At 46.8% G+C, this 26,615-nt stretch overlaps 1 protein-coding gene across 9 annotated transcripts in view; it reads left to right on the plus strand.

Annotated features, from left to right (window-relative positions):
* Window positions 1–26,615, plus strand: part of LOC147414853 (uncharacterized) — a 53,271-nt gene that overhangs the window by 15,805 nt on the left and 10,851 nt on the right. For 3 of the 9 annotated variants that reach the window (XM_086470224.1, XM_086470221.1, XM_086470223.1), the window contains 7 exons: window positions 1,966–2,094; window positions 3,748–3,880; window positions 4,974–5,331; window positions 8,323–8,427; window positions 10,847–11,118; window positions 12,980–13,023; window positions 19,702–19,777. In XM_086470224.1, coding sequence (XP_086326350.1) covers window positions 5,262–5,331; window positions 8,323–8,427; window positions 10,847–11,118; window positions 12,980–13,023; window positions 19,702–19,777 — 567 coding nt within the window. In that variant the 5' untranslated portion in view covers window positions 1,966–2,094; window positions 3,748–3,880; window positions 4,974–5,261. Of the gene's footprint in view, window positions 1–661; window positions 683–1,266; window positions 1,296–1,965; window positions 2,095–2,954; window positions 2,989–3,747; window positions 3,881–4,973; window positions 5,332–8,322; window positions 8,428–10,846; window positions 11,119–12,979; window positions 13,024–19,701; window positions 19,778–26,615 lie in introns of those variants that run through there. The other 6 variants (XM_086470225.1, XM_086470226.1, XM_086470227.1 and 3 more) reach the window with 6 other exon arrangements.

The following is a 26,615-nucleotide window of genomic DNA, read 5'->3' on the forward strand; positions in this document are numbered from 1 at the left end:
AAGCAGAGAGGCGTTTGCTGGCTGAGCTATGTGAGCTGTGTGCCTTGGCCAGCCAGCATCCAACCTTGCAGCAGGAGGTCTTAGGGGGAAAACGGAGAGGGTAATGGAGACAAAACTGTTGTCCCCCTTCCTATGTATGCTGCTGCACCCAATCTCCCCTTTTCATGCCGTACCGACTGAGCAGATAAGCGCAAGACTTCAGTCTCCAAGGCTGTCAACCCGGTAACTTTTGCCATGGCTAAACATGTTTTAAAGTGGGTACAAAGGCAGATGATCTTCTGAGGACGGAGATAACAATAGGTAGGAAGGAGGGGAGAGCAGACCTGGAGCCTTGCTGCTCCCAGCGCTCTTGCACCTCCACAGCTCGAATAGGCACATTCCCGGCGTCCAGGGCTGGATAATAAGCAGAGCCACAGCAGCTATTCAGGAGGCTCTGACCCTGGCTAGGTAACTACATAATGAGCCTGTTTGAATTGCTCCAGTCCCTGCCAAAGGGGTGGGATCGGGGGATGCTTTTGTTTGCAATAATGAACCTGTAATTATGCTACATTTCTTGGTTTTAGCTGCATTTTTTGTGTGCGTGTTGTTCTCTTTGTATTGACAGATTTATGGCCAGGATACTCTGCTGCACCACCAGCCGTACGGCACTGTGTGGAGACTGTCTGACTGTTGTCTCAGAAAGGTGTGGGGAGAAGGGGAAGTGGGGGGTCTTTATACTACCTCAGCCCCCGAAGGGTTAAATAAATGCATTTACATTAATACAAATGACAGAGGTGCTGCCTTTCCAAAAGTCACTGGTTTCAGCCAGGCAAAAAAAAAAAAATCTTTTGAGCTCCAGGTGAATTAAAAAAAAAAAAAAGGCAGGGAGCGATTAAACTGAATAAATAAATAAATAACACACACCAGATTTCAGCTCCAAGGCTCTCAATAAAATTACACTTTGAAATGCAAGGATTAAGCAGGGTAGGTGACAAGGTAACTTTGTTAACAGGCTAATCTCTCGCCTTAACAGAGACAGGGGATTTACATGTGACTGCACAAAACTGCTTTATGGTCTCTTTTTCCAGCTGGAGATGGTAGATGGTAGGAAGGGGGCAGGATGAGATGGGACAGGGTTGGATGTTTTAGAGCCATTTCTACGATAGGTTTAAACTGCCTTTTTTTTTTTTTTTTTTTTAGGTTTGTTTGGGGGGGGGGGTTTAGCAAGTCTGCATGAAAATGTCATCAATAATCAGCTGTTTCCAAACAGTTCAGGTAGCAGATGATGAAGATGTCACAGGATGATGAATAATTGGGTAAAAGCATTTGTGGTGCTATTTCTCCCTGAATGGTTTTATTTGCTTTCTTATAAAAAGCCAACCATGGCAGAATGGGCTATTCAAAATGTTATGTCAGGACTTCTCTGCCTTGAGTCTTTCCCTGAATTTCAGCACTTCTTCACCAAGGGATGTGTGAAATCTGAATCCAGGTTACTTTTTTCAAATAGCTCCTCTGTTCTTTGTGGGTGAAAAAGTAAAAGAGAAAATAAAAGGGGGGGGGGGGAGAGCTTTATGTCTTTAAATTTCTATCCCTTACTAAAATGTGACAGCGATGGACAGATGAATCTGAAATGAGACCTGGATTCCCCTGTGAGGGTTTGTACCATACGGTGCCCACTTCACTGTACACAGGGTCCAGCCACCCCCTGCCATCCCTCCCTCCTGCAGCAGGCCAAGTGCTTCTTGCTTTGTAGTTTAACTCTCTTGAGTGTCAGTGTGGATCTCCATGGTGAACCAGGGTAGATATGGGGGAGCAATCAGGGGTTCATACCTCCAGGCTTCTTTGCTTCTGGATAAAAATGACAGTGAGAAAACAATCTCCTCCACAATGTTCATTTGAATTTCAACAGAAAACAGCAGGCTTAATATGTTCTCTGGTTTTGAAACAGATCTGTTGAAAGTATTTATCATGTTGTATTTGTTGCAGCATTTCTGGGATATTTGTGCTGGCTGCAGGTGGAGGGATGATCCTGGAAGGAACCTCTGTGTCAAGTCCTCAGCCCATTTACAGATTCATGTGCTGGACCATTTCTGGACAAGATTTCAGACTTCTCAGGTGGGTGAAGGTGATCTTGTCTATGAGGACATGGGAATGGAGGTCTTAGTGAGTGAGGCTCTGCCACTGGGTCAGGGGAAAGTTGCTTTTCCCTTTGCTTTGATGCCTGGGTAGCAGGAGGGAAGACAGTTTCATGCAGGAGGGTTGTGAACCTCAGCTGAGTACAACTGTTTAAGTATTTCCAAAACATCAGCCCAAAGAATCTTCTCTATTAACACTGGAAAAAAAAAAAAAACAACCACAAAAATGATGTGGATGAACATTATCCCTCAGCTTCCAAAACTCAGGGTTATGTCCATTCCTGCGTTTCAAGCTACCTTTGCAGGAAGGCATGTGTAAATGCTTAGCAGTGTGTCTGCCCAAAATAACCATGGCTGGCTTGTCCATGGACGTGCCAGCAGGTCACGGAGATGACAGGAGTACAGGCAGAGGTCAGAGCTGCAGCAGCGTGGCAGGAGGGGAAATGGGGGGACAGGATGGGGTTGTCACACAGCACAGTGGGTCACCATTTCCCCTGGGGAGCCATCCAGCTCTTCAAAGAAAACGACTAACTTTGGGCTGAGTCGAATGAACCTGATTGATAGAAGTGCTGATCCAAGCCCCAGGCATGACTTGGCTGGCGGGGACCTGAAGAGTTACGTTGAGACCCCTCTGCCCCTCCACAGTGATAACCAGAGCACATCCTCCACATAGCTTGTCGGTGACAATAAAACTTGTCTCCTTGCCGGTGCCCCAGGGCTCAAGCTTGTGCGGAGGCCACGCGGGCTGCCGTGTGCCAGGTGTCCCAGCAGGACTTATCAGAGGTGGACTGCTGACTGTGAGCACATCAAGCACTTTCCCAAGCATGGATGGAACAGGCTGCCTAGGGAGATGGTGGAGTCGCTGTCCCAGGAGGTGTTCAAAAAAACGTATAGATGTGGCACTTCGCGACATGGTTTAGTGGGCATGGTGGTGTTGGGTTGACAGTTGGAATTTATGACCTTAGAGGTCTTTTCCAACCTTAATGATTCTATGATTCTATGAATTACTCATTTTAAAAATCAGACATAATTCCAACTCTGAAGTTTATCCACCCTTTGGGCACTAAAACATATTCAAACTGAGCAGCAGACACTTATTCTGTGCAGGAATCTGACCAATTGTTTCCCTTCTCTCTCTTGTCCTTATACCTTAAATCATTTTGACCTTTAATTGGCCCTAATTTGCCCACAGCCGGCCCTGGGACCCTTCAACACATTTGCTTGTAATTGGGTCCCTTTGTTATTTTTCCAGAGAGCCACTGCTGGTTGTTTCTTTTTGAAAACATTGTGGCATGTCATTGAGAGCGGAGCCGCTTTTAAATTAGCCCTGCTGGGGGCCAGGAGAGCCCTGTGAAAAGCCCAGCAGAGAGAGACAGGGCTATCTAAACGCAATTATCATATCACTGCGAAAACGTGAAACCAGCCTGAGCTTAAGCAAACACCACACGCCCCTCGGCTGGAGGGCGGTAAATACTTTGCTGGGAGGAGCGGGGTTGAACGCCGTGGAAGAAGAGGTTATCCTGCCATCGCACGTTTCGCAAGGCAAAGCATCGAACGTCTGTCTGCCTCTTGCTCGCTATGGCTGGGGGTGTAATTTGGCGATGTGTTTTTATTTAAATTTGCCTTATTTCAGCGTGATGGTTTGCAAGCGATTGCTCTGGCGCAGCGCTGCGGAGCGGGAATGGGAAAGTCCAGGAGAAGAGCAGGAAAGTCCAGAAGAGCAGCAACAGCAGTGAGCAACTGTATTAGCAGACAGCGCTTCCCGAGTAAGGCCCTGTGTGTGCTGTTGATCTGGCTGTGGCCACAGTTTGCCCCTAGCCCCACTGATAATTTCATCAAGATCTTAACTGTCCAAAGCTAAGTTAGAACAGCAAGGGATAATACCACAGCTAGATAGCATCTGCGCTGCCTCCTGCGCTAATGGACAGTTGTTCTGTAACTGAGTCTCCTGGCTCAGTTAGCCCTGCAGCATGGAGACCTTGCTTTAATATTCGTTCCGTGCAGACCTTATAATCAAGTTAAGTTACACTGCTGTCAAGCCTCTGACCATGGGTTATTGTGCCAATGGTCCTCTTGTCACCAGCTGAGATTGAAGCTGCTGCCCAAGGAGCTGGGAGCTGCAGTGGTCGTGTAAAGTTGTTTTAGTGCCAAATCCCAAGTGAGTTTACCTTCTGCGGCTTAAAACATTCATGCACACAGCACCCAAAGACTTCCACCATCTTGGAATAGGTTAGCAAACTATATCTTGCATTGTACAGAAAATCAAGCGAGCCGTGGCTGGCAAAAGCTAAGGTTGGATTTCTGCCCTGCAGACGGGACTTTTGTATCAGGTCAGTCTGCCTGTATGTGGCTCCAGCAAGGAAAATACACCATTTTCACCTGTCTGATGCTAGTGGATGTCAACAGTGATTGAGGAAGACTTGCTGCTCTGCAAAGGCAGCACATATGATGGTGCCTCTTCTCCCTCGAGGTCATGAGCTGAGACAGGCACAGCAAGATGGTGACTGCAATGTAAAAGGCACATGTTTGCAAGGAAGACAGAGTCCTGCCCTACCAGCACGGCTGTTAAATCGTAGCTGAAGCCAGCAGAGATGGGCCCTTAGAAACAGGCAAACCTCAAAAGTCCTCCATTATCCATGGATATTTCTTGATTGGAGGGGCTGGAAGCTGCAGTTTCTAATGATCAAGGCATCTAATTAGAGTTGAAGGTGAATGAAATTAGCTCAGTAAAGCAAGTCTTAATAGTTGGCAGCAAGACTCCTAGTTGTGTAAAGCTCCTACCATAATTTGGCAACACGTAACTGGCTTTGAGGTGCTGGAGGAGGAAGTCCATCTAAGTTTCCCCCCTTCCCTCCCCAGGTCAGATCCTACGCTCCCAGAGCCATGCGAAAGGGGCATCACTCTTCTGTCCAAACCCCCACTGGCTGGGGCAGCTCACACGAAACACCAAGCTCTTGAACGCTGCTGGCATAGAGAAGTTTCCCGTGTGTGACCAGAGTGCAGGTTTCAGACAGGGGATCGCCTGTAGTCCCACAGCTGCAGCCAAGGAAAGTCCTTTTCTAAAGGTGATGTGGAGCCAACAGGCCTGGGGGTGAGGTTTGGGGTCCACATGTTGCACCCAGGCACGGCTGGTTCTTCCTTTGGAGGATGGGCTGGTCACAAGGAGCACAGTCCTGCCAGAGAAGGGCTGGACACTCTGGAGTCTGCAAAACTGAAGGTGAGAAGCATTTTTGTAGTTGTCTTCAGCGTCTGCATCTCTCTTCTGACTGAACTGTGCATTTTTCCTGGGTTTTTCTGATGTTTCTGTCCATCTTGCTTAGGATCCAAGGCATTTTATTTCTGCTAATGGGGTTCTGGTCTGATGTGGGCTCTTACTGGAGTTCAGCAGTGGATCACTGCTGTACAGCTGTAAGAGAGGACAGAGCACACCCCAAAGCATTTACAGTGTCAGGCCCAGTCCTGGCAGACACTGGTCTGTATAAGTGTGTTTAGACACATGATCCTTCCCCTCAAGCTCAGAGTGCCCAGGATTCTTGCATATGTAAATGTTTGCAGAGTCAGGGCTCTGTTTGTGTTGCCTGTTTACTAATTTAAGTTTGTATTTAATCTTCTGATGTTAAATCCATTTTTTTTAATCCATCCATAATTCTAAGGAAAGGGGGTCTTATTTTGCTTTTTAAGCAGACATCTGAAACGTTACTTGTGAGTTCAGCATGTTGCTGCAGTAGATATAAAGTCTGGGTCCAGTGGTTTGGGTGAGGATCTCTAGTTTTGAGCAATGATGAGGGAGAACGAGGACTGTACTGTACAAAGACTTGTCAGCCCATCAACTTTACCAATGGTCTTTTGTCCCAGTTCCTGTTAGGACATGCTTTCCCCATTTCAGCATCCCTCATGTCAGACCATTACATAAGTCTGTGCTTGGTGCTTGAGTCAGAAAGCTGGTCATTTGTCTCCTTTGAGCAAGAGAAGCACAACAGGACATGCCTGTATACGCCAGCAGCTCTTAAAAGCCCAAAGTGTTTCTGGGGTCTTGGACAACCCAAAGCATTGCCCTGTTATAGGAAGGAGATGACCATGTCATGGAAGCCCTCTGACAGCACTGGCTTGGTCTGATCCAGGTTAGAGACAAAATGCCTCACTGGTAGGGGATGGTGGTGTGGGAGTTCGATCCTGCCGTGCTCTGATTGCAGTATGTGGAGCAGCAAAGGGTACTGGTCTTCAGGGCTGTCAGTCCCCCACTAGAAAATTCCACTTTCAACAATTCTCTTCTTCATTAAAACAAAAAAGTCTTAACGGTCAAGCAGGGAGAAGTCATTTTTCCAAAATACTCAGTGATGAATCTGGGAAAATTGGAGGGAGGCCAAGTAGCTACAGCAAAGAGTGAAAGTTGGGTGACTTTCCTGGGAGTGACAAGGGAAGCTTGCAAAGCCACCCCCCCACCCCCCCTGCCACTTCCCCACCACTGCCACAGGAGAATGAAAACCTTGGCGGGCAGAGGAGCCACTGCCACCACCACTGCCTCCTTTTCTTGCTGCCAGATAAAGAGGACAGACTCTCCTTTTTCAGCTTGTTCTGCTCACACAATGGGAGAGGGGGATCAGCGCCAAAATTACAAGTGAGTAGTGTGAGTCCTTAATGCATCAGGTTGAACAATGGGCTTCAGAGGCGTCTGCCTTGTCGCAAGGAGCAGTACAGCTAGTTCTGACTACCCAGTGCCGTGGAAAAAAACCTCATTGTCCTGGCAAAAGGCTCCCCAGAATGAAAACACCCTCCTCCTCCTTTCTTCAGCTTCCTAATGGGAAGCAAAATAACAAACCAGGCCCACAATTAAACAAACATGCCACTAACCAAGCAGAGCTCAAGTGTAACAGATGTTGTTGCAGTTGGACCAGGCTGGGGGCCGGGAGCGAGCTGCGCTGGCTGGCTGCAGCTCCCGGGATGCTGTCACTCCAAGGATTTCTTTGCCTCACCATGGCCTTCTCCCTCCACCACTTTCTTCCTTTTTCTCCGGTGTGCCTTTTCCTTGCTCTCCTCCTCCTCTCGGCACATCCCTTCTGCTCATCCCGCCTGGCCGCCCCACTTCATCCCAATGTCTTGTTCATCACTTCATGATGATTTTCATTTTTTAACACTAAAACACACAGATCTTATTTCAGAAAAGCTCAAGAGAAGGGACAAAGGCACTTCAATGGACTTTTTAAGCCATTTTAGTGTAGGAGAATATAAAGATTATTTTTCTCCATTTCTTTTTTCTTGCTTGAATCCTGTGCAGGGACCAGCTCTGTGCCCTCACCAGCATGCAGTCCCCACAATGCGACCTTCCAGTTCCTGCAGCCCCTCCTGAGTTTAGTGATTGTGATGCAGGTGGCTGTGAGACTTCAGCTGGGCACAAGTGAGATTCCCACCGCAAAAGTGCTGACCCTTCTCTTGCTGCTCTCAAAAATCACTGGCATCTCTGCAACACGAGAAATTTGGTGTAGGAGAAGTGAGAGAGATGGCTAAAGAAGGGCAAGCAAAAGAGCAACCCTGTACTTTCCATATTTGGCTGAATGTATCTTCTCTGGGGCTTCACAACTCTGGTGCAGTCCATGTTGGGGGTCTTAAAGTCCCCAAATCCCCATCTGGCACTGACCAATGCTTCTGACAGCCTGTGCATCCCTCAGCTTTGCTGGGATCTGTTCCTTCCACCTTCATGTCATGGGGACCAAAATAATTTGGCACATCCCAGAGCTGGAGGCTGGTTGGTGTTGCTCACTCCCCTGCAAAGCTGTGCCAGGGTCATGCGCTGCTGGAGGAACCAGAGAGACTCAGGTGTTTGGTGAGAGCCCAGCAGCCCTCTGGGGTTGGGCACAGTCTTCTCAGGCCTTTGGGTCACTTACTAGAGCAAAACTTCGCTCTCCCATCTGGAAGCCATGGTCACCAACACCTTGCTGAGGTGTTTTGAAGAAGAATACAGGGCTGTAACATGGGGCATCTGTGCCCACACACATTTTGGGTTTGGCTTTTGTTCTCCTTGCTCTTGCAAGTACAAGGTTGTGTGCAGTGGGGTTTTGCCTTGCCCCAGGCTGCCATGGCACAGCCAATTCTGCAACTATTAATAGAACCTTGAAGGTGAAAGAAAAGTTACTTCTCTTTCTCCTTCAAGCAGAGGAGCTGGAAGAAGTGGGAAAATCCCTGAAGTCTTCCCTGAACTGTCTCAAAACAGGGACTGGACCAGCCCAAAGGCCCTCAGAGCCGCAGCTCACCAGCACAGTTTGGGACTGGAGCATCCCCCACCTGCTATGCCCAACAATGCTGTGGGGTGGAGCAGGTAAGCAGCTCAGAGTGAAGCCTTGCTTGGTTTACCCTGTTTGTGAGGCGAGACAGGCTGCATACCCTGGGGCACTGGCAACAACTAAGCCAACACCACCTCTCAATGCTCTGCTTTGGTAAGGAGCCAGCCAAATGCACAGCCACTGTGGACCAGGTCTGTTAGTTCACCACTCCGGTGCTCAGAGCAAGAGCAGCCCAGCCACAGACAGCACTAGTCAGAACTGGCTCTCACATGCTCCCAGATCAATAGCACAGCGCGGAGTGGTATTTCCACTTAAACAATAAACTTGTGAACAAACAACAGGGAGCCCTTAGCAAAAAACACCCCTGCTATCAAAACGCCCTTCCAGTTCAAAATTAAAACCAAGTCCAGGTGAACATCCAGGTGTCCTAGACCAGAATGGTGCCGAAGGTAAATCACAGCAAGCCAACCAACCATATATCAGTTTACTTATCACCTAACATTTGGGGGTTTTATGCTTTTGAACCACTTACACTGAGGCAAAGCACCTCATATGGAGAATTTGGTCAGGATATTGCTTTTTACTTCCTTTTTCACAGTTGATACAATGTGCGTACATATGTGACTGCACGTTTGATAAATACAGCAGCAGTTTTACAAGGTTGGCTCCATTAAAACAGTTGATGACATGAGCTAAAATGACTAGGAATTACCACCCAGAAATAGATGTAAAATTATCAGACTTCAATGAACTCAGGAAAAAACCTGTCCTGTAAAACACTGGTGCTTTGTTCAAAAAATGCATCTCTCTTCTCACTGCCCTTCATTCTTCACCCCACCCCCTTCTTTCTCTCATTTGAAACTCAAATTTACCTCTGTTCAATTCCCGCTCTGTTGCTCACAGCATCTTTTATTTTCACAGCAGCTTGCCAATGCAGATTTTGAGACTAAGACCTAGAGACACACCTTATTGTAGTAATGTATCTGGGCTGTGGCTGCACAGCAGCCTGAACCCTCTTGCTGGCTCTGGGGCTCACTGGATCCTCCGCTGAGCAGCAATAAGTCATTTTTGGTTGGGTTAGATTTATGCTAGCTCAACATGTTGAGGCAATTCTTGATAGGGTCAAGTGAGAAAGGGAGTGGAAAAGAGGGAGACTGTTTAGGACAGCAGTGCTCAGTGGAGAGGTTGGCTAGGGATGCTACAGAGCTTCTGCCTCCAGCACCATTTTTTTAATGCTGATACATTATATATCTTGTGTGGATGTTTGTCCTGGTTTTTACTCAAGGTGTTGACCTGAACATACTGTTTAACAGCAGTTCTCCACTTAGCCTCATCCCAGTGAAGACCTATGTGACTTCTGTATTTTAAAGCCCATTTAATTTAGGTCCGCTGTAAGCAGGTCTATTTCGATAGAGCTGGGGAAGTGACGACACAAATAGTTGACAACACAAATAGTTATGCTGGCAGATCAGAAGAGGTGGCAACCTCTGGGTGGGAGCCATGAAAAACAGCTGTGGACTGACACCTCTGCATGGAGCTCAGCTGCAGCTGAAACAGGATGCACAACCTAGGGCTTCAGTCACCATTTCATCAGGTCAAAGGAAGGGGCAGGGTGAATCAGTCCAGAGCAAATTAAAACTATTCTGAATGTCTTCTCATAAAACCAAAGGGAACTTTTTGCTGAGATTTGAAAAGATTTGGCTAATCCTCCACCATTCTGTTGTTTCTATTGTTGATCTAGTGCCTGGTTTAAGTCCCATCCCAGACAAAAGCACAAAAGCACAAATGCCAGGATACCACAAGTAGTTGTTGGTCTTTGTAGCTCTTCAGGCCAGGTGGAAACAGAAGTAGTGGGGATTTCTCATGAATTATCCACCTGGTTTCTAAAAGTGTGTCTTTACAGTCGAGTGTTTCGGCCTCTTCTAGAACAGACACTGTAAGGCACCAACAATAGCAGAATTTCTGACTGTGATTCACTCTGATTTGGCTGCAACATCTCAGATGCCTCAGATCCCATGATCTCTTGAGAGGTATAGCCTCCATGCATTGCTTCAGGTCCAACTGAGCATTTATTGGGAAGAGACCATAAAGTGAAGGGGAAACACCCTAAAGGACACAGAGCAAGGAATGAAGGCAGGACTGAGCGAGACTAAAAGATGCTGCATGACAGCAATTCCCAACCATTGTAACAGCCCTCAGGAGAGCTGCTACAAACTGGAATAGTTTGTAACAGCCCTGAGGGACCAGGGCCAGAGCAGTGGAGATAGCCAGTTTTGTCCCCCTCACAGGACTGAAGCTCAGCATGACTTGGAAAGGAAAGGATCTGTTTTTTCTCTCTGGGAAATGGGTATCTAGGGATGCCAGCTGATTAGGGCTCTTCTAATGGAAAGTGCAAAATAGGAGCATCACATGTGATGCGCTCATGCTTAATCCAGTGATTGCTTTCTTTTTTAGATCCTTCTTCTGTCTCTCCTGGATGGAGCCCTCGCTTTTGCAGAGCACTGGCAATGTTCTACCATGCTCATGCATGCCTGGAGAAGCCTTACTCATTCCAGCGTCACCATCAGGAGGAAAACCTGCCTTTTTGCTGCAGCCAGACCAGCCCTGGAGGAGCCCTTAACCCTCAGGCCACTGGTGGAAGGATGCCTGACATCCATGTATGCCTACAAGCACGCAGGGAGATCGCTCTGATGCAAATCCCCTTTGGCCGTGCACTACTATGTGAGGTAGCCTCCATGCTCTTTGCATTTCAATCACATGCATCTACAGCCAATCTTATCGTTACTCACATAAAGTCCCCTCTGCTCCATAATTACAGGGGCCAAACTAAGAGGGTCCTTAAACTGTTCATGAGTCAGGTGATTGGGATGTGGCCTAAGGTATCAAACTTCCAGCAATAAAGGGGACATCATCATTAGCTAACCTCCTTCAGGGTCTGGTATGTGGCAAGCACTGGAATGCACCACTTTTCTTCGTCTTGCTTGATATAATTACTTTCAGTGTTATTTAAAGCTCTGACTAATCACATGGCAATGGCCAGGTTTATAATGCAACAGTGTGTAGCCTGGAGCAAATTCTGACATAATTACACTGTATAAATTCCCCCATTAGAAATGACACTGCATTGGCATTGTGTACAAAGCAGCCATGGTCCAGTCAACTGGCTCTGTGAAAATCTGTCTGACAATTGTTTACCCTGTTGGTATCTTATTGACACTTCCTACAATGATGAAACTGTTACATGACAGCAAATGGGAGCCAAAGGCTGAACGAGACTCTCATTTCCTCTCGCTCACTTCAAGTGCGGTCATTTTCTTGCCTGGTTTTCTCCGGATGAGGGCTTGCTCAGTTCTAATCGCTCTGAAATAGAAAGAGAAGCATATGGTTATGGTACAAATCACAAAAGCCCATAGAAATCTTGGTTGGGGTTGCATCATTTGCCACAAGGAGTGATTACTCCCCTAGGCCCTGTTCCTTCACTGTGGTGTGATTATGGACCATTTTAGGATGCATTCCGACCTGGCATTGCCTTGCGCCATGGCAGGGTAGCAGGAGCCAAGTTGCTTTCCCGCTGTTTTTGGCGCGTGCCAACAGAGCGGCAGGATGTCAGATTGGGCTAATTTGTCAGACTCTGGCATGTTGTGCTGCAAAATGATTGCATGACATGTTTGTTTCCCACTGCAGTGTCAGGGCTGTGGCACATTCGAATGGCCTGATGAGACAGAGGCTGCCCTCTCGGCTGGGAGAAGGATGACAGTCTCAGGGCTGTAGCCAACACTGTTTGGGCAAAGGAAGTCAAACTAATTTCCAGTTTCAGAGCACTGATTCAGTGTAGGACAAGGAACAATTTTTTCCTTTTCAGTCATCATCTTGTATAAGGATAGGGGAAAAAAATGAGGAAATACTCATTAATCTGGAGAAATTCAATGAATGTAATGAATATTGGTTATGAAAATGAAAACTTGTAGAGTGCTTCAAACGCAGTTTTGTCACTTCCCTGAGGAAGGCTCAGGAGGAATCCATGAAAATATATCTTAAACAACAGGCTTGCTAGCAACAGAATAGCAACAAATGGTGATATGATTCAGAGGGTGGGATAGAGGAGTACGATTCCAGTCTCCCTCTAACCTAGGAGGCCTGAGATAATTCGAAGTATAGGGAATGGGATCTGAAGCCTTTCCAGATCTTCAATTTCAAGCTGGCTCACAAGACCGGGAGGCCTCCAACACAGGCAAACTTAGAGAAATGGCGGGGGGGGGGGGGGCAGTTATAGCTGAAAAAGAGATAGAAGTTGAATACCTGCATCTGTACCTGTAGAAAATTGTTCCTTGCAGTACATTGTCTATACCAGTTAATTTACAAAAATCCCGAAAGACTGAGTTTCTTCATTTCCACGTGGAATAGACTATTCTTTAAAGGATATATTGCCATGTCCATTTGGAAATCTTTGGGACTTTGTGCAACACAAGTGACATTGGTGGCATTTGTCCATTTTCACCAGGTAAGAGCTAAACCCGTTAACCCCTGCCTAGACCTGGAGCAATAACCCATGTCTTTTGTTTGTTTGTTTGTTTTCAACATCATCAGGAAAGCTATGACCTGGATGAGCCAGACAGTCTCCTTCCTAAGCAGTAAGTAATGCCCCTAAGATAGAGATTTTTCCTGATGGTATTCAGAGGCTGGAGCAAAGTACTGAGGTGCTGTTGCACGTATGGGAACAGTGGTGTGGTCCCCTGTTTGTGTTCCCAAATCCCAGTATCCTCACACGGAGCTGGACCCTTATGGGAATACAGTGTTTTTCCCCAGTCCCACTAGCGGTACTGTGGGACCTGAGCAGTCCCCCCCTCTCTGAGGTGCATGTCCTTGCCTTGGTGAGGAGCAGCATGGAAGAAGTTAGCGCTGCTGTTCCCTATGGCAAACCAAGCTGTGGCTAAAGGAGTATTTAGATACCCTGCACTGCCAATTCAGAACTTTCTTAAAACCAGCAGTAAAATTTGCCTCCAATTCCTTTTTAGGAAAAGAAGGCTGTAGTATAAAGTCCCATTTTCTAGGCACTAAAAGTTTACAACTCACACCATTAAAAACTGCATTCTGTGTCTAACTTAGTGTTTGGTCTTCAGGAACAGCTAGGAGGAAAAGAGAAGGTTCCCTATTTGTTCTACAAAACAGGAAAGTGGTTGCTTTCTATAATGTAAATATGCATTAGAAAGCTCTTATAGGCTCGTGCTGGGGATTTGATGTTTTTAACTGACTACATTCCTTACATTTTTGTATAACTGCCAAGAAAGCTAAATAAAATGGCTTTTTTAGTGTTTTCTCTAAGAATAGCCCTGCTTCTTTGTAAATATAGCAAAGGAATTGTTGATAATAATTCTTTGGAAGAATAACTGGTGTTATTGATGTTAAAAGTAGAAAGATTGCTGTTTCTGTCTCAGAAATACAGCTAACCAAGTGGGCTGGGACTTCAGAAAGCTTAAGCATTCCTTAGCCAGTTACTGAGATTAGACTGGTTTCATTCCTGTGCCAGAAGGTGTAGAATCGGAGAAGACTGGCACTGAAGCACAAGTAAAAAAAAAAAAAAAAAATATATATATATATTTGCATTTTTCTTTCAGAATGCAAAACTGAACTTTTTGCCTCCTTGTTTGCATTTCTCAGTTTGCAGATGGTTCTGCCTTCTGCCAACTTACCCTGAAAAGCTGGGGGTTAATCTACTCAGTCTGACTCAAATATGCACAATTAACACTTGGGCACCCCAAACCTCTCCAATGCTAGGTGAAGTCCCATCCTCCTGAGATACCAGCAAGCAAACGCTGTCATTCTTATCTAGAAGTTGCAAAGTTGAGCCAAATTTTAGACTACAGGCTGCTGGCTGTTGCTGGTTTGACACCCATCATATACCAAGACCTTAGATGTGTTTTGTAATGCCATGTGATAAACTAAACTGGTGGTGAAACCAGGATCGCAGCACGAGAATTTGAACCAACTTGTGCACTGCTGAACATTTCTGCCATCCAGGATTTCCAGAAGGTGGAAGGCTCATAACCCACTCGTATGTCACTTCCAGGATACAAAAAGGCTAGAATTATTTTTTTTAGGGTTGTGAGGCTACGTCTCACAAATGTTCCCTAGACTTGCACTTCAGCTAAGCCTGCAGAGATTTGGTGCTTGTTCAACTGGGCCTCATCAGGGCTAATAACCCTTGTTAGAATGATTTTTCAAGACTAGAGGCTTGGTGAGGCCAGGCTGTAGTGTACGCTGCCCAGATGCTGCCTTCTGTTTGTTCTGACTCTGCCTCCTCCTAGCTTCCCTAGTTGCTCCCTGCCTCTGCTGGAAAAAATGGTAAACGGTTGTTCCTGCTTCACCTTTGCCAGTGTCACACAGCAGTTTATAGACCTCTATTATATTCTCTCTCACTTGTTCACTTCCCAGACTGAAACACCCCAGTCTCTTTAGTTATTCTTCATAGAGATATAGTAGATAAAAATAGGATAATTTTGTGAAAAGAGGTAACCAGTCACTCCTGTCATGACTTTTTTTCCCTCTGTTGTCAGTTTGGTTACACGGTCTCCTTGTCAGTAAGATTTACACTGTGTTAGATGGCATTTGAGGCCAAGCATCTTGGCATCTTTTGAGCCAAAAGAATTGCTCTGTGCTTCACCTTCAAGCCTGTGCTAGTGCCACAGCTTTGATTATATTCTCTACCCAAAGCTATGATATCTAGAGTGACACCAAAATTCATGGTGCCTGTAAGGGAAAGGCATCTCAACATCTCTATGAGTGACTTGTGAATGTGACATGGAAACGGGTGGAAGGCAGAGTTCCCATCCTGTAAGGATTTTCAAGATTTAAAAAATTAACCAGCCCCCAGTGGTCTGCATATCTATCAATTTTTAAAAATAGCTGTTGGCTTCTCTACTTGTATTTGTAGATCTCATGTTGTCACTGCTAGTTCCAAATTTGGGTTGGCTCTCAAGCAGGTAGGACCTTGTTCAGGTCCGGATAGCAGCCGACTTACCAGGCTTACAAAACTTCAATCCTGAATGAGGGCAAAATTATGAAAATAGTTTGTCCTATGAGATTTCTGTCATTCAAAGCCAAATCCACATGCTAAACTTGATTTGTCTATTCCTTTTACAGCTCTTGGAAAAGTCTGAGCACTGTGATAAAGACAGTGTGGAGTACAATGAGAGAAGAATAGGTTAAATGTTGCAGATGGTCTCAAATTTGGGTTAGGGAGAGAACCCAATGGGAGAAGTAGTCTGGGGTCCAAACCACTTTGTGACTTCTGCATAACTGGAGAATTGAGCCACAATGGGATGCAAAGCGTCTGCGTGTTCGTCTGCCCATGAGAGGCACAGCTGCTTTTAAGTTGCCTGGACCACAGGCCCCTAAAGATCTTGTACTAACTATAGGATAAAATAATGGTTGCCTCCCTGAATCCCTTCATGCGCCTAAGTAAGAGGGATGTGAACAAGGGCTGAGTTCCCAGAGTGGGTGCTGGGAGCGGAGTGTGAGAGCGTGCGATGCTGTGCAGAAACACGGCTTAAGGTCAGACTCAGCTCTAAAGCTTCCCCAGAATCCCAAATCCTCTTTTTATATGAATTTCACTCAAACACAAACAATTAAAGAATTTCATCTTCTCCTACTATGGTAGGAAAGCCTGGATGCTTCTCTGGTCTCTAAACTTTATTAAATAGCCCCAGAGTGTTCCCTAGATTGAGGGTCCTGCTTGGCTTCAGGCAACCTGTATCTTTGTGTTTGATGCGAATAAATCGGTCATTGATGTCAGTTGGCAGTGAGGAAGAGAAATAACACAGCCTGTTGCAAATAAGGGAAAAAAAAATAAATAAGGGCAGCTATAAGCCTCATGTCTGCTTGTATGATTGGAGTCATTTGACAAGGACTCTCATCAGTGGCAGCTTTTCAGAGACCTCAGTGTGGGCTATTGCACATCTCTGCTATCTGCCTTCTTTTATGTTTCCCCTCCTAAGGACAATACCCATGCCAGCTTTTGAGCTTAAACATTATATTTTCTGACACCTGCCTGGAGCACACGGGAGATGCTTTTTTTAGTTTTATCTTTGGAATTTGCCCCATTAATAGCAACAGTATGGTAGAACTGGGAGAAACTTTCCCCCTGGGCCAGATTGCTCTGGACGCCAGCAGCTCTCTCATCACCAGCAGTTTGTCAAAGCGTGCAGTATGCTAACATCCTGCCAGCTCACCTTTCGCAAGCTGAGTCAAAAGCATTAGTCCCACCAGTGCAAATAAGGTGTCTGCCACATGTCTGCTGGTTTCTCCCTGGTGCACGGAGGCAAAGCAGCCCTTCCTTGTCAGTCATTGACCAAAACTGTTGATTCTGGAACAACTGACTGTGCTGGTCGTAAAAGATGCCAAAACCTCTTGAAAGCTGGGAGGAAAAGGTGTTTTCTTTTCAAATTAATTAAGCTGTAGAAGGAATTTCCCTGAGAGCTTGTTTGATATCTGGAGTAGAAATGGCTTTCCTTCTCCATCTCCACCTACTCAGCACTTAGAGTCACATCCAGAGAACCTTTAGAGACATTCTCCTCTCCTCTCCAGACTCCCTGCATTGGAGTTCCCCTGCATTTATTTCTAGACAGCAGAAAAATGTTCCACGTGAGTCCAACTTGAATTTGCTTACCAGATTAGTGTAATAGACTTAGTTCAGCCTAGGGAGAACATAGCAGTTGTAAAGCACATTTTCTGTCCTATCAGACATTTCTGGCAGGGCTGAGCTGGAGGAAGTTTGGTCCAGTTTGGTTAAACTGTCTGTTAAAATCACAGCCAGTTCCTGAACTGCTTGTTAAAGCTTAGGTCTGGTACATCCCACTTTATGTGCGTGCTCTCTGTTTTCCTGGGAGCCAACCCTGCTCAGTTTAGCAGGCAGTTCCCCCACTTCCCATCCCCAATAGCAGGCTGAGAGGGTTTTTCTGGCTGGCTCCAGGTCCCAGGGTCACCCCGACACCTCCTGTGACCCCCCTGCCTCCCCTGAGAAACACAGCTGTGCAAATGGAAAGCACACCCCAAGATGTGAGTATGCCCAAAGCAGCACAGACCTGTCGTATTGCTAAATGAATGCTGTCATGTGTGATTGAGGCAGGACCTTGCAACGCAAAAGGCATTTTGCAGACATGTAAGAGAGCAACCTCATGATAAGAGTGGCTTTTAAAAAACAAGCCTTATTGAGAGGAGCGGTAAACCCAGCTCTCCCTGTACCTAATACAGATAACACCTAGCGGCACTGATAAAGTGCTGGAGTTGTGAGCCTAATGCCCCTTGGTTCCCGTAGGAAATAGGACCTCTACCAGCATCCGTAAATAAATATCCCCCTGTGTCTTTACATGCTTAAATACCTTTGCAAACCTGGCTCCTTGCCTGTTTCCTATACTGGGCTTCTGCTTCTTTACTTCTGCACAGCAGCAGGAGCAAGGAGCTCGGCTGTAATTTGGGGTTGTGTTGTGCTAAGTGCCGTACAGGCACAGAACAAAAGACTTCTGACTGCTTCCCAGCATCTAGTTCTTGTTGTTTTAAAAACAAACCTCTCTAGTTCTTTTTTTTTTTTCTTTTTTTTTTTTTGTTCCTTTTTTTTTTTTTTGTGAGCATGTGCGTGTGTGTCTTCTATTCACTGTTTTCTTACTTCCTTCATATTCCTGGTGCCTCTAAGGTGGAACACCTTTGCTGAGCTCCTGAGTGAGCCAGGCCAAGACAGCCACATGGAAGGGACTTTTTACCTCTGTCCCTCTTTATCTGCAAGTGGTAAGCATGGCTGGAGGGGAGCTGCAAGGGTTGAAATGAAGGGCGTTAGGTGTAATGCTGCACAACAAACTTTGTGCTTCAAGATTCCCACTGGGATTAAGGAACATAAGCACTGCTGGAAAAAAAGCAAAAGTTTAGACCACAGAAAACTGAGCAGATGCAAACATGTGACACAAAACTGAAAAGCTGTGCTCCAAGAGAGGCAAATGGACCCCAGCTGTGCCTGGAGTGGGTGGGTCATGCCTTTCCTGTGCCCAAGCTCTTTATTCAACAGCAACTACCAAGACGGGATTTCCTCCAGGTTTACCTCAAGGAGCTTCATTTCTTGCATCTTGACCCTTAACTAGGTAAAAGTTGTTGTATTAACAATCGACCAACCTTGAGTTCCAGCTCTGAGTGACAATTTGCATCCATCCCTGAGTTACATAAAACTAAGACACCATATTTTAAAGAAAAAGTTCTCGAGCTGGTGTTTCTTGTGAAAGCCCAATGGGAGGAGTGTTTTCGGGGTGCTTTGTTGCATTTCAGGTTCATTTTGGGGCTCTGCAATTCACGGCAGCTGGTTCTCTGATTATTTTATATTAAGGACCAACTTCCAGTAACATCAGTGGGAGCAGGATTTTAGCTCTAAAGCTATTATTAACTAATGCAGTACAACAATGCCTGGCTTTCGTTCTGTTTTGTTTTCTCCCAGGGTCGGAACGTGTGTGTATCCCATTAACTCTGTCCTCGCTGCTCTCAAGATGTTCCGCACAAATGATTTTATTTTTTTTGTAAGAAAATATATTTTACTAGGCAGTTTTATGAGAGCTGACAAAATGCCTCATAAATAACCCAGCAGGAAATATGGGGTAAATAAAATTTTTACAACTTTATCATAAACCTGAGAAGTCTTTGGTTCCTTTTCGAATGGAATGAGCAAGGTATTTCATTAAAGGAAAAGACATGCTCTCTAAAGCCCAACAATTATAGACACAATGCCTTTTTAACCTGCAATTCAGTCAAACAGGTTTGGTGGCAGTGGAAAATGTTAAAGGCCCTGTTTTGACACTTTGGGTCATACTCCCCACAGATCAATTTGTGCTGTAGGTTCCCTACGCAGCAGAGGTGGAGAACTGCTGTGTCCCTGACCTGTCCCCAAAGTATCCAGGACCTCCAAGGAAACACATATCTGAGGAAACACGCTTAGGACAGGCTGAGGTTTTCTGTTGCCTTTTTACATCTCCTAGTACAGGGGGCTGTGGCTGGGCCCCTAAGTGCAAAGGGAATACAAACGAATATGGTCCTCAGGTCTTCAGCGCAAGCCTGAAATGCAATGATTTGGTCAAAGACCAAGAGTCTGAAATAGAAATGCTTGGAACAAGCCTCAGTCCTTGAACTTTGCAAGAAGAGGGAATTCAGCTCTCAGCAGGAGGATCTTTGACATGTGGTATTTTGGTACTGTGGGAAGACAGGACAGGGTGTCACTTTTAAGTCCTTTGCACTTGCGAAAATTCATATTGACATCCATTACTATTTTCTACTTACAGTGAAACAGAAACTTGGCAAAATACAACCTGTTCCTGGGTGCATAAGAGATATGGAAACTACCTGCCAAAGGAAGTGGTAAAGTGCCATTTTATGCCTACTTGGTCTGATGAAATACCACAGGAAATTATCAGGAGTGAAGGTCTTTGCCATTTCTCACACCTCTGGTTCTCTGATCCACCCTATTTGTGTCCCTGGGTTGGCTAAAAACTGAGAAAGAGCAGTCCTGTAAAGGCTGAGCTTCACAGAAGAATTGGAGATGTTCAGATATGCGTGTTATCTTTCCTTTGTTGAGAGTAGGGCTCTCAGACTCATCAGAGGAAGACCAGAGGGGACACCACCACCCAGGCCTCACCTTGCTGGCACCACAGGTTGTATTGCACAGCTATGGCCCCCACCCCTCCTCCAGGGCATTATTGCACAAAGCCCACCACCCAGGGTGGTATGGGCCCCACCTTCCCTTACAGGCACTGTTGCATTCCCCTGCCTTCCCTCCCAGTCCCTCCCTGCTAGATAGCCCTTCCCCACCCGCCCACCAGATCACCTAGGTCCTCAGGACGTCTACAGCAACTTCCTACAGGAATGCCATGTCAGGAAAGCATTTGAAGCCTTTGTAGCTTTAATGCCATGTAAACAAAGAGGTAAGCCCACCCCACCACTCCAAGGCCCTTTTGGTGTTCATTTCTTCTGTGGCCACCAGCCACACTTTGGGAATGGGGCACCTGCAGGAGAGCTGGTCCTTGCACCAAAAGGTATGCAGTCGTGCAGCCTGGTCCTACATAACGCTGAGTACTCAGAGCCCTAGATGACTTCCAAGCCAAGTCAGTGTGTCCCTGGGAGCTTTGCCTGTATAAGGGCTCCAGCCTCTGGCACGTTGTCTGGAAAGCGCTGTGTAAATAGGAGAGACAATTATTGCAGCCCTTTCCTGAAAGGAAATTCCATATTGGCACCAACAACACGTTAGTATGGCAGAGTACAGCCCTGACAGAGCAGGCTGAGCTGTGTCTAAGGCTCTGCCCTCCCCCAGCAGCAACTGACAGCATGTCGAGGGAAATTGGCTTGTCGGTGGGACATGCTGCTTTAGTGAAAGCCCATATGTTACTGAGTTATCTGTTCTGAATCCCCTGTATTATCCCCATGCCTCTGTCACCACCCCCCTGCCTCTACCCTCCCCTCAGGCCCCCACCCTGATGCAGAGGTTAAATAAAATATCATTTCCTTCTAATTTAGCCTTTGTCTTTGGCAATCAAAATGCCCTTCAGGCTCCTGTGGATTCAACCTTCCAGGTCAGGGTAGGACATGGGAAACCCCTTCCCAGGCATTTCACTGTAGATAATGTCCCGGCTGATTCATGAGATCGTTCAAAGCGCTGCCTTCTGCTGTGGCCACTGCTTTTGGTGCTAATGCTTCTTGGCTTGGGCTCTACCTTCTTTTCCCTCCCCACAACACCACCTCTCTTTCTGGCTGGATTTTGTAAACCATCTCCTGGGCAGCTGGGAGACACAGGAGAGGTGCTCAGGAGGAGAAGAAGAAGAAAGGCCAGGTTAGGTCTACTGCAGCAAGCCTCTGTGCAGGGGAGGAACAGACTGGGTGAGTTGAGAGAGTCAGCGAACTCTGTCCCTGCTCCAGGAGGGGCCGAGCCAGAGAAGCAGCAATGCTCTTGCAATCCTGCTACTCCTCTTTGAATCCCTGAGTGTCAGAGCGGACAGAGGAAGCGTGAGGGTTCCTGTTGTAATACTGCTGGGCAGACATAGCAAGAGATGGGAGAACATATTTATACCTGCCTATAAACAGCAACACTTAGCATAACTTGTGTGTCATTCCTCAGCTTGAGGGTGCAATACAAAACAACGACATATATTTTTATTTATTATAACTCCTCTATTCTCCTGCTCAGCATCTTCTGGGAGACTCCCTCTAACATACATGCAACAGGGATCATGCTGGTAAAAGAACCAGTGGTCTAAGGGAGAGACTTATAAAGGGCAGTATATTACCTGTCTTTTATTATGGAGTGCTGTTATTTTAACCTCTCCTTCCTCGTGCAGCTTTACGTACTCAGGTTGAAAGTGCAAAGAGGCAGCAGGGAGAAAGAGAGCACGGACTTCATCCTGTAATGTGCAACGTAGGTAAAAAGGGAGGAAGGTTGACAGTGGTTTTTGTCACTTGTGTGGTTTCCAACGTAAGTAGGATGAGCATAGAAGAAAAGACTCCAGTGTTGGTGTCCCATGCATTTTGCTGGCTGGGTTTGTCCATTTCTGATGGGGTTAAGCGTGCAAACGTGTTGTCGCAGGGGATCATGCTGCTGTCATGGATGTGCAGCAGGTATACACAGGGATGTGCTCTAGGTGAAAGCCTCTGTGAGCGCAGGGCTTTGATCCACCTTCCTGTCTGATCAAAACGAATCTGGTTCAGCCCCGTATTGGTAGAAAATCATGCTAATGAAAACTGTCCATGAGTTGCCAGCTGTCATCCACAAAACAGTGTATATTGGCATGGCTCTGTTACTGATATAACTGCCAGGTGCCTCCTAGGACTCAGGCCTGAGCATTTTCTCACTGTCTGCTCTCTGTAGGAGACTAGGTAGGGATGCCGGAAAAGGCAAGCATTGAGTAAAGGACAGTATATGGGTTGTGTGTGTGCATCCACCTTACCATGGGGTTATCTGTGGGTCAAAGCACTCTGTATCTTTGGTGGACAGAGCTGTAGGGAATTGTCTCACAGGAGTTCGGGCTATGAGGTTGTTCCCTGGTTTTCCTTGCAGAAACGGAGCCTATTTATCTATTTATTTATTTCCTTTTAATCAGCAATCTCCTAAATAACTATCTAAAGCATTTCAAAAAGCCAGGCTGGCAAGACATGAAAATTAGAGGGAGACAGCAGGGAGAGGAAAGCGCCTGAGAGCCGGGAATAGAGGACAAATGGCCCCCCCGCCCCAGCAAGGGTCCCAGCCCCCCATTCTCACCCTGCTAACATCCCTCCCTTTGGTAAACAGAGACAGGCAGGTTGGCACCTTGTCTCCTCGGACAAAGGAGATGGCCCTTTGTTTCACTGTGTGACTCCCTGGCAGATGGGGGCTGGAGGGTGCCTGAGGGGTCTTGTTCAAGGAAAGCCTCCAGTATGCAAAATGCGCCCACAGGCAGACAGGAGAGCCGTGTGTTTCCTCCTGTGAAAGAGCTGGGTGAAACAGTTTCTATCTCCTGACCTTTTTTGACTTTGAGAAAACATAAATAGTTTCTAGTTTTCCTAAATGAGCCTCCCGTTTTTATAGGAATTGAGAGGGAAACCTGGGATTTGGAGCCAAACTTTATTTCTCGAGAGGGAGAAAGCCAAAATCCTGAAGGCAGGAATGTGTGCATATCTTAAATATTTAAGATTCTGGCACAAAATTTCTTAGGAGGCAAAAATCTGGCCCACAACCAGTGAGATGCAAGTTTTGCGAAGTCCTAATACTAGCCAATCCCTGCATCCAGCCCCAAGGGATTTACTGAGGTTTATTCCTGTTGCTTTCAGGGAAGCAAGTGAGGCAGACGAAGAGGAAATAGCCAAGCCAAGGCACAGGAGTTGATGAGAAGCCCATAGTTAGTTGGTCGGTTAGTCTATCACCCACTGGTGTGTTTCAACCAGGTTTTCTTTCAAGGCCATTGCACAACGTATATGGCCTAACCTTGGTGTATGTGCTTTCTCCAGCTTCCTACACCACAAAAAGCTGGGCTGAGGCAATTAAATCACTGAAAATACATTGATTTCTTCAGGGAAGGTGTCAGGCACTGCATGGGGAGACTCGTGACACATTTACATACCGAGCTCTACTGTGATGGCAGCTCAGATCTGTCCTTGTGGTTGGGGAGTCTCTGGGTTGAAACCAGTCTCAGTCAATAGACTTGTCATGGTGGCTTGGAGGTCTCGGTTTGGCTGGTAACAGGAATATGCCCACACTGCTGTTGGCATGATTTGTCCCCTTGTTTTATTATTTTCCTTCCCTACTCTGACCTATTATTAACAGACCCACCTTCTACCTAGTGCTTCTGTTTCCCCTGATATATTTGTAAAAGGCCTCTTATTCTCCTTAATCCCTTTGGCTATAATTAACTCATTCTGCATTTTTGCTGCCCTTATCTTTTCCCTGCAAGCCTTAACTGACTGAATATTCTTGTTTGGTTGCCTCCCTGTTTTCCATTTCTGCTAAAGGTTTTCTTTTTAATCCTTAGATCTCTGAGCAGCCTTTGCACACTCTTATTTCTTGCATTTTTCTTCTCTGTTTACTCTTCTTTTTCTCTCCTACCTTACTTATTGTGCATGTAAGGACCCATATCTGCCTTTCACATGGGTAGATTTCAGGACTGCCTCACATGGCACCTTACTTGCTCAATTTCTTAATTCCTTTCAACACATTCACCTTTTTCCTTTGGCACTACGCATTTTTTTTGGCAATGTTGAATTTGTCCTTCCCATTTGGGAGATTCTCACCTTCTCAGGCAGTTCCTTTCTTTCACCCACTACCTTTTGTTCTACAGAAAACACGTGAAGTAAAAATTACGTCTTTTAAAAAAAATATTATTTGTGCAGGGTTTGGTTTTGACCCAGAAAACTAGAAGGCTGAACATGGGCTCAGTTGCTATTCAGGAAAGTGGATCTTGGGTCTCGGTGCCAAAACTGTCTTTATAGTTTGGGTCTATAGATATAACATCCTGGTGTGTCTTCCCAACAGGACCTTCCGAATAACCCTTTGTTTCACTCCTCTCAGTCCCCAGATTTTCCACCCTTCCTCTCAGCTGGGTTTGCCTTTACCATTATGGCTTTGAACAGATTTTATTTTCTTCTGATGCATTTTACCTCTCATGCTGACAGCAGTATCTCTAAGGGGCTGTGCTCCTGCTACTGGGGCTCAGCTGGGAAACTGGGTGATCAGAGGAACAAATTTGTGGCACATGACGGGAATCCATTGTGTGTTCACCTGAGGGCAAGGTGCCAGGGGCCAGGCAGACACTGTTTTTTTGTGGACTGGGGTAGTAAAAGCCCACAGAGGGGACAGTGGAGACCTGTTCACCATCACAGCGCTGAGGCAGCCTGTCCTGACAGCCATTTTAGTCTGCAGAAGGAGCAGGCATGGGCCACCTTCTCGCTCTTTGACCCACTGCTAACACCTGCCTCAGGAGCAAGCATGGTTGGACTTGATCTCAGAGGTCTGTTCCAACCTTATGATTCTATGGCAAGAGGAAGCTTTCACTGCCAACAGAGGCATAAACAGAAGTGAGATCTCCAGCCATGCTTTTCCTCTCCCTCCCACAAACCCCGCCTGGGCACCCCAAGGCCATACAGATACGCTGCGTCATTCGGTGGGTGGGGTTGGGGATAAACAACCCATTCTGTTGTCCCCGTTATTGTGGAAACAGAGGCTAAAAGAGACCCCCCCCTTAGAGGAGAGTCACAGGTGAAATTGCCCTCTGTGGTGTCAGCACCCAGGAGGCTGCCAGGGTGGGTGGTGAGGGCCTGACCAGATACCACCTTCTCTGTGAGAGGATAGGGCTGCCTGAGCCCTGCAGCTCATGCTGTTCACCCTGAGAGAGGGCAACCAGTTCACTGTGGTTTGAAGAGGGGAGAAAGACAACTAAACGGACTGTTCTTACCCCACCACCAGCTCCCTTTGCCCTTCCCACCATGTTCCCCCAGGCCTAGGCCTCCATGGAGGCAAGAGCTGTGCTACTTGAACAGCAGGATGGCAGCAGGGAGGAGGGAGGTTTATGAAGGGCAGCACATGGACTGCCTTCCCTCCTCAGGATCTCCCTCCCGCACGCCAGGCGGGTCCCACCAGAGCTGGCAGCTGGCTGCCTGCTCTGCTCCATGCTCAGGCCCAAGCGAGGGCACCAGTGGCTGCAGATGGCCATGCCCACAGACAGTTTTGCCAGCCTTGGCCCTCAACATCACTCTTTGCAGCAGCCATGGATATTTTTTTGCCCTGTGCTGTCCACCAGTTTCAGGCTCTGCCGCTCCAGTGCTGCAGTTCAGCAGGGCAGAGCGGGGGAGGGAAGGAGGAAGAAATGGGTGGGCTGCTTTATAGAAAAAATTAGAAAAAGTGAAAAGGCAGTCCTTTGGGGCCGGGGCATGCTGGTGGTTTCACCGCTTCCGTTGCCTGATCCACCTTTTCAGACACGCATGAGGAGACTTCTGAGAAACAGCCCTGGGCCAGCCCTGAGTGCTTCAGCATAACCGTTCACATGCGTGTGTGCAAACACCCAGCCCTGCATGCAGGCTTGCACGCCCAGAAGGAGCCCACGAGGCTGGGCTGCTCCCCAGCACGCACTCACATGTGCACACCTACCATTCTCCTTCCACAAAAGAAGTTTCTTTCATTTCCTGTGAGAGAGGGTGGTGGGAGAGAGGGAACTCGAAGGCTCCAAATTCCTCAGCCACATATCTCGCCTCCCTCTCCTTTTCTATGCTGCCTGCCAGCTCCATGTTCGGAAGCTGCAGCTCCCACTTCCCATACAGATAGGCAAGGCTGGACAGCTGTGCTTTTAAACCTTGTGAGACGTTCCTGTTGCTTTGTGCATCAGGTTTTTTCCACAGCATTTTTGTGCTTTGCCTGTCAGAGCCACCTCAAGGCTGCTCTAACTCTGTAGGGCCAAGTTCCTGTTTAGCTGGTTAGGATCACAGGCATGCCTTGTGCTGTGTTGAAGCATTTCTTTCCACCTGAACTGTCCCCTTCTTGCCCCCAACCAACCCCAGGAAGCTTGTTCACGCATATTGACAATTACCCCGTGCTGGAGAGAGGCTTTTCCAAACCCTGAGCAGTACACACGGCATTTCAAAGGGATATTGTTGTCAAGCACCCAGCTTGTCACAAAACTGTGAGCTGGAGCCGCTAAAGCAGCAGGTGGTACCCAGGTGTGTTAGGCTAATCCTCATCTCTCCT

This window comes from Leptosomus discolor, chromosome 9 (assembly GCF_034619465.1).
Source record: "Leptosomus discolor isolate bLepDis1 chromosome 9, bLepDis1.hap2, whole genome shotgun sequence".
Classification (NCBI taxonomy): Eukaryota; Metazoa; Chordata; class Aves; order Leptosomiformes; family Leptosomidae; genus Leptosomus; species Leptosomus discolor.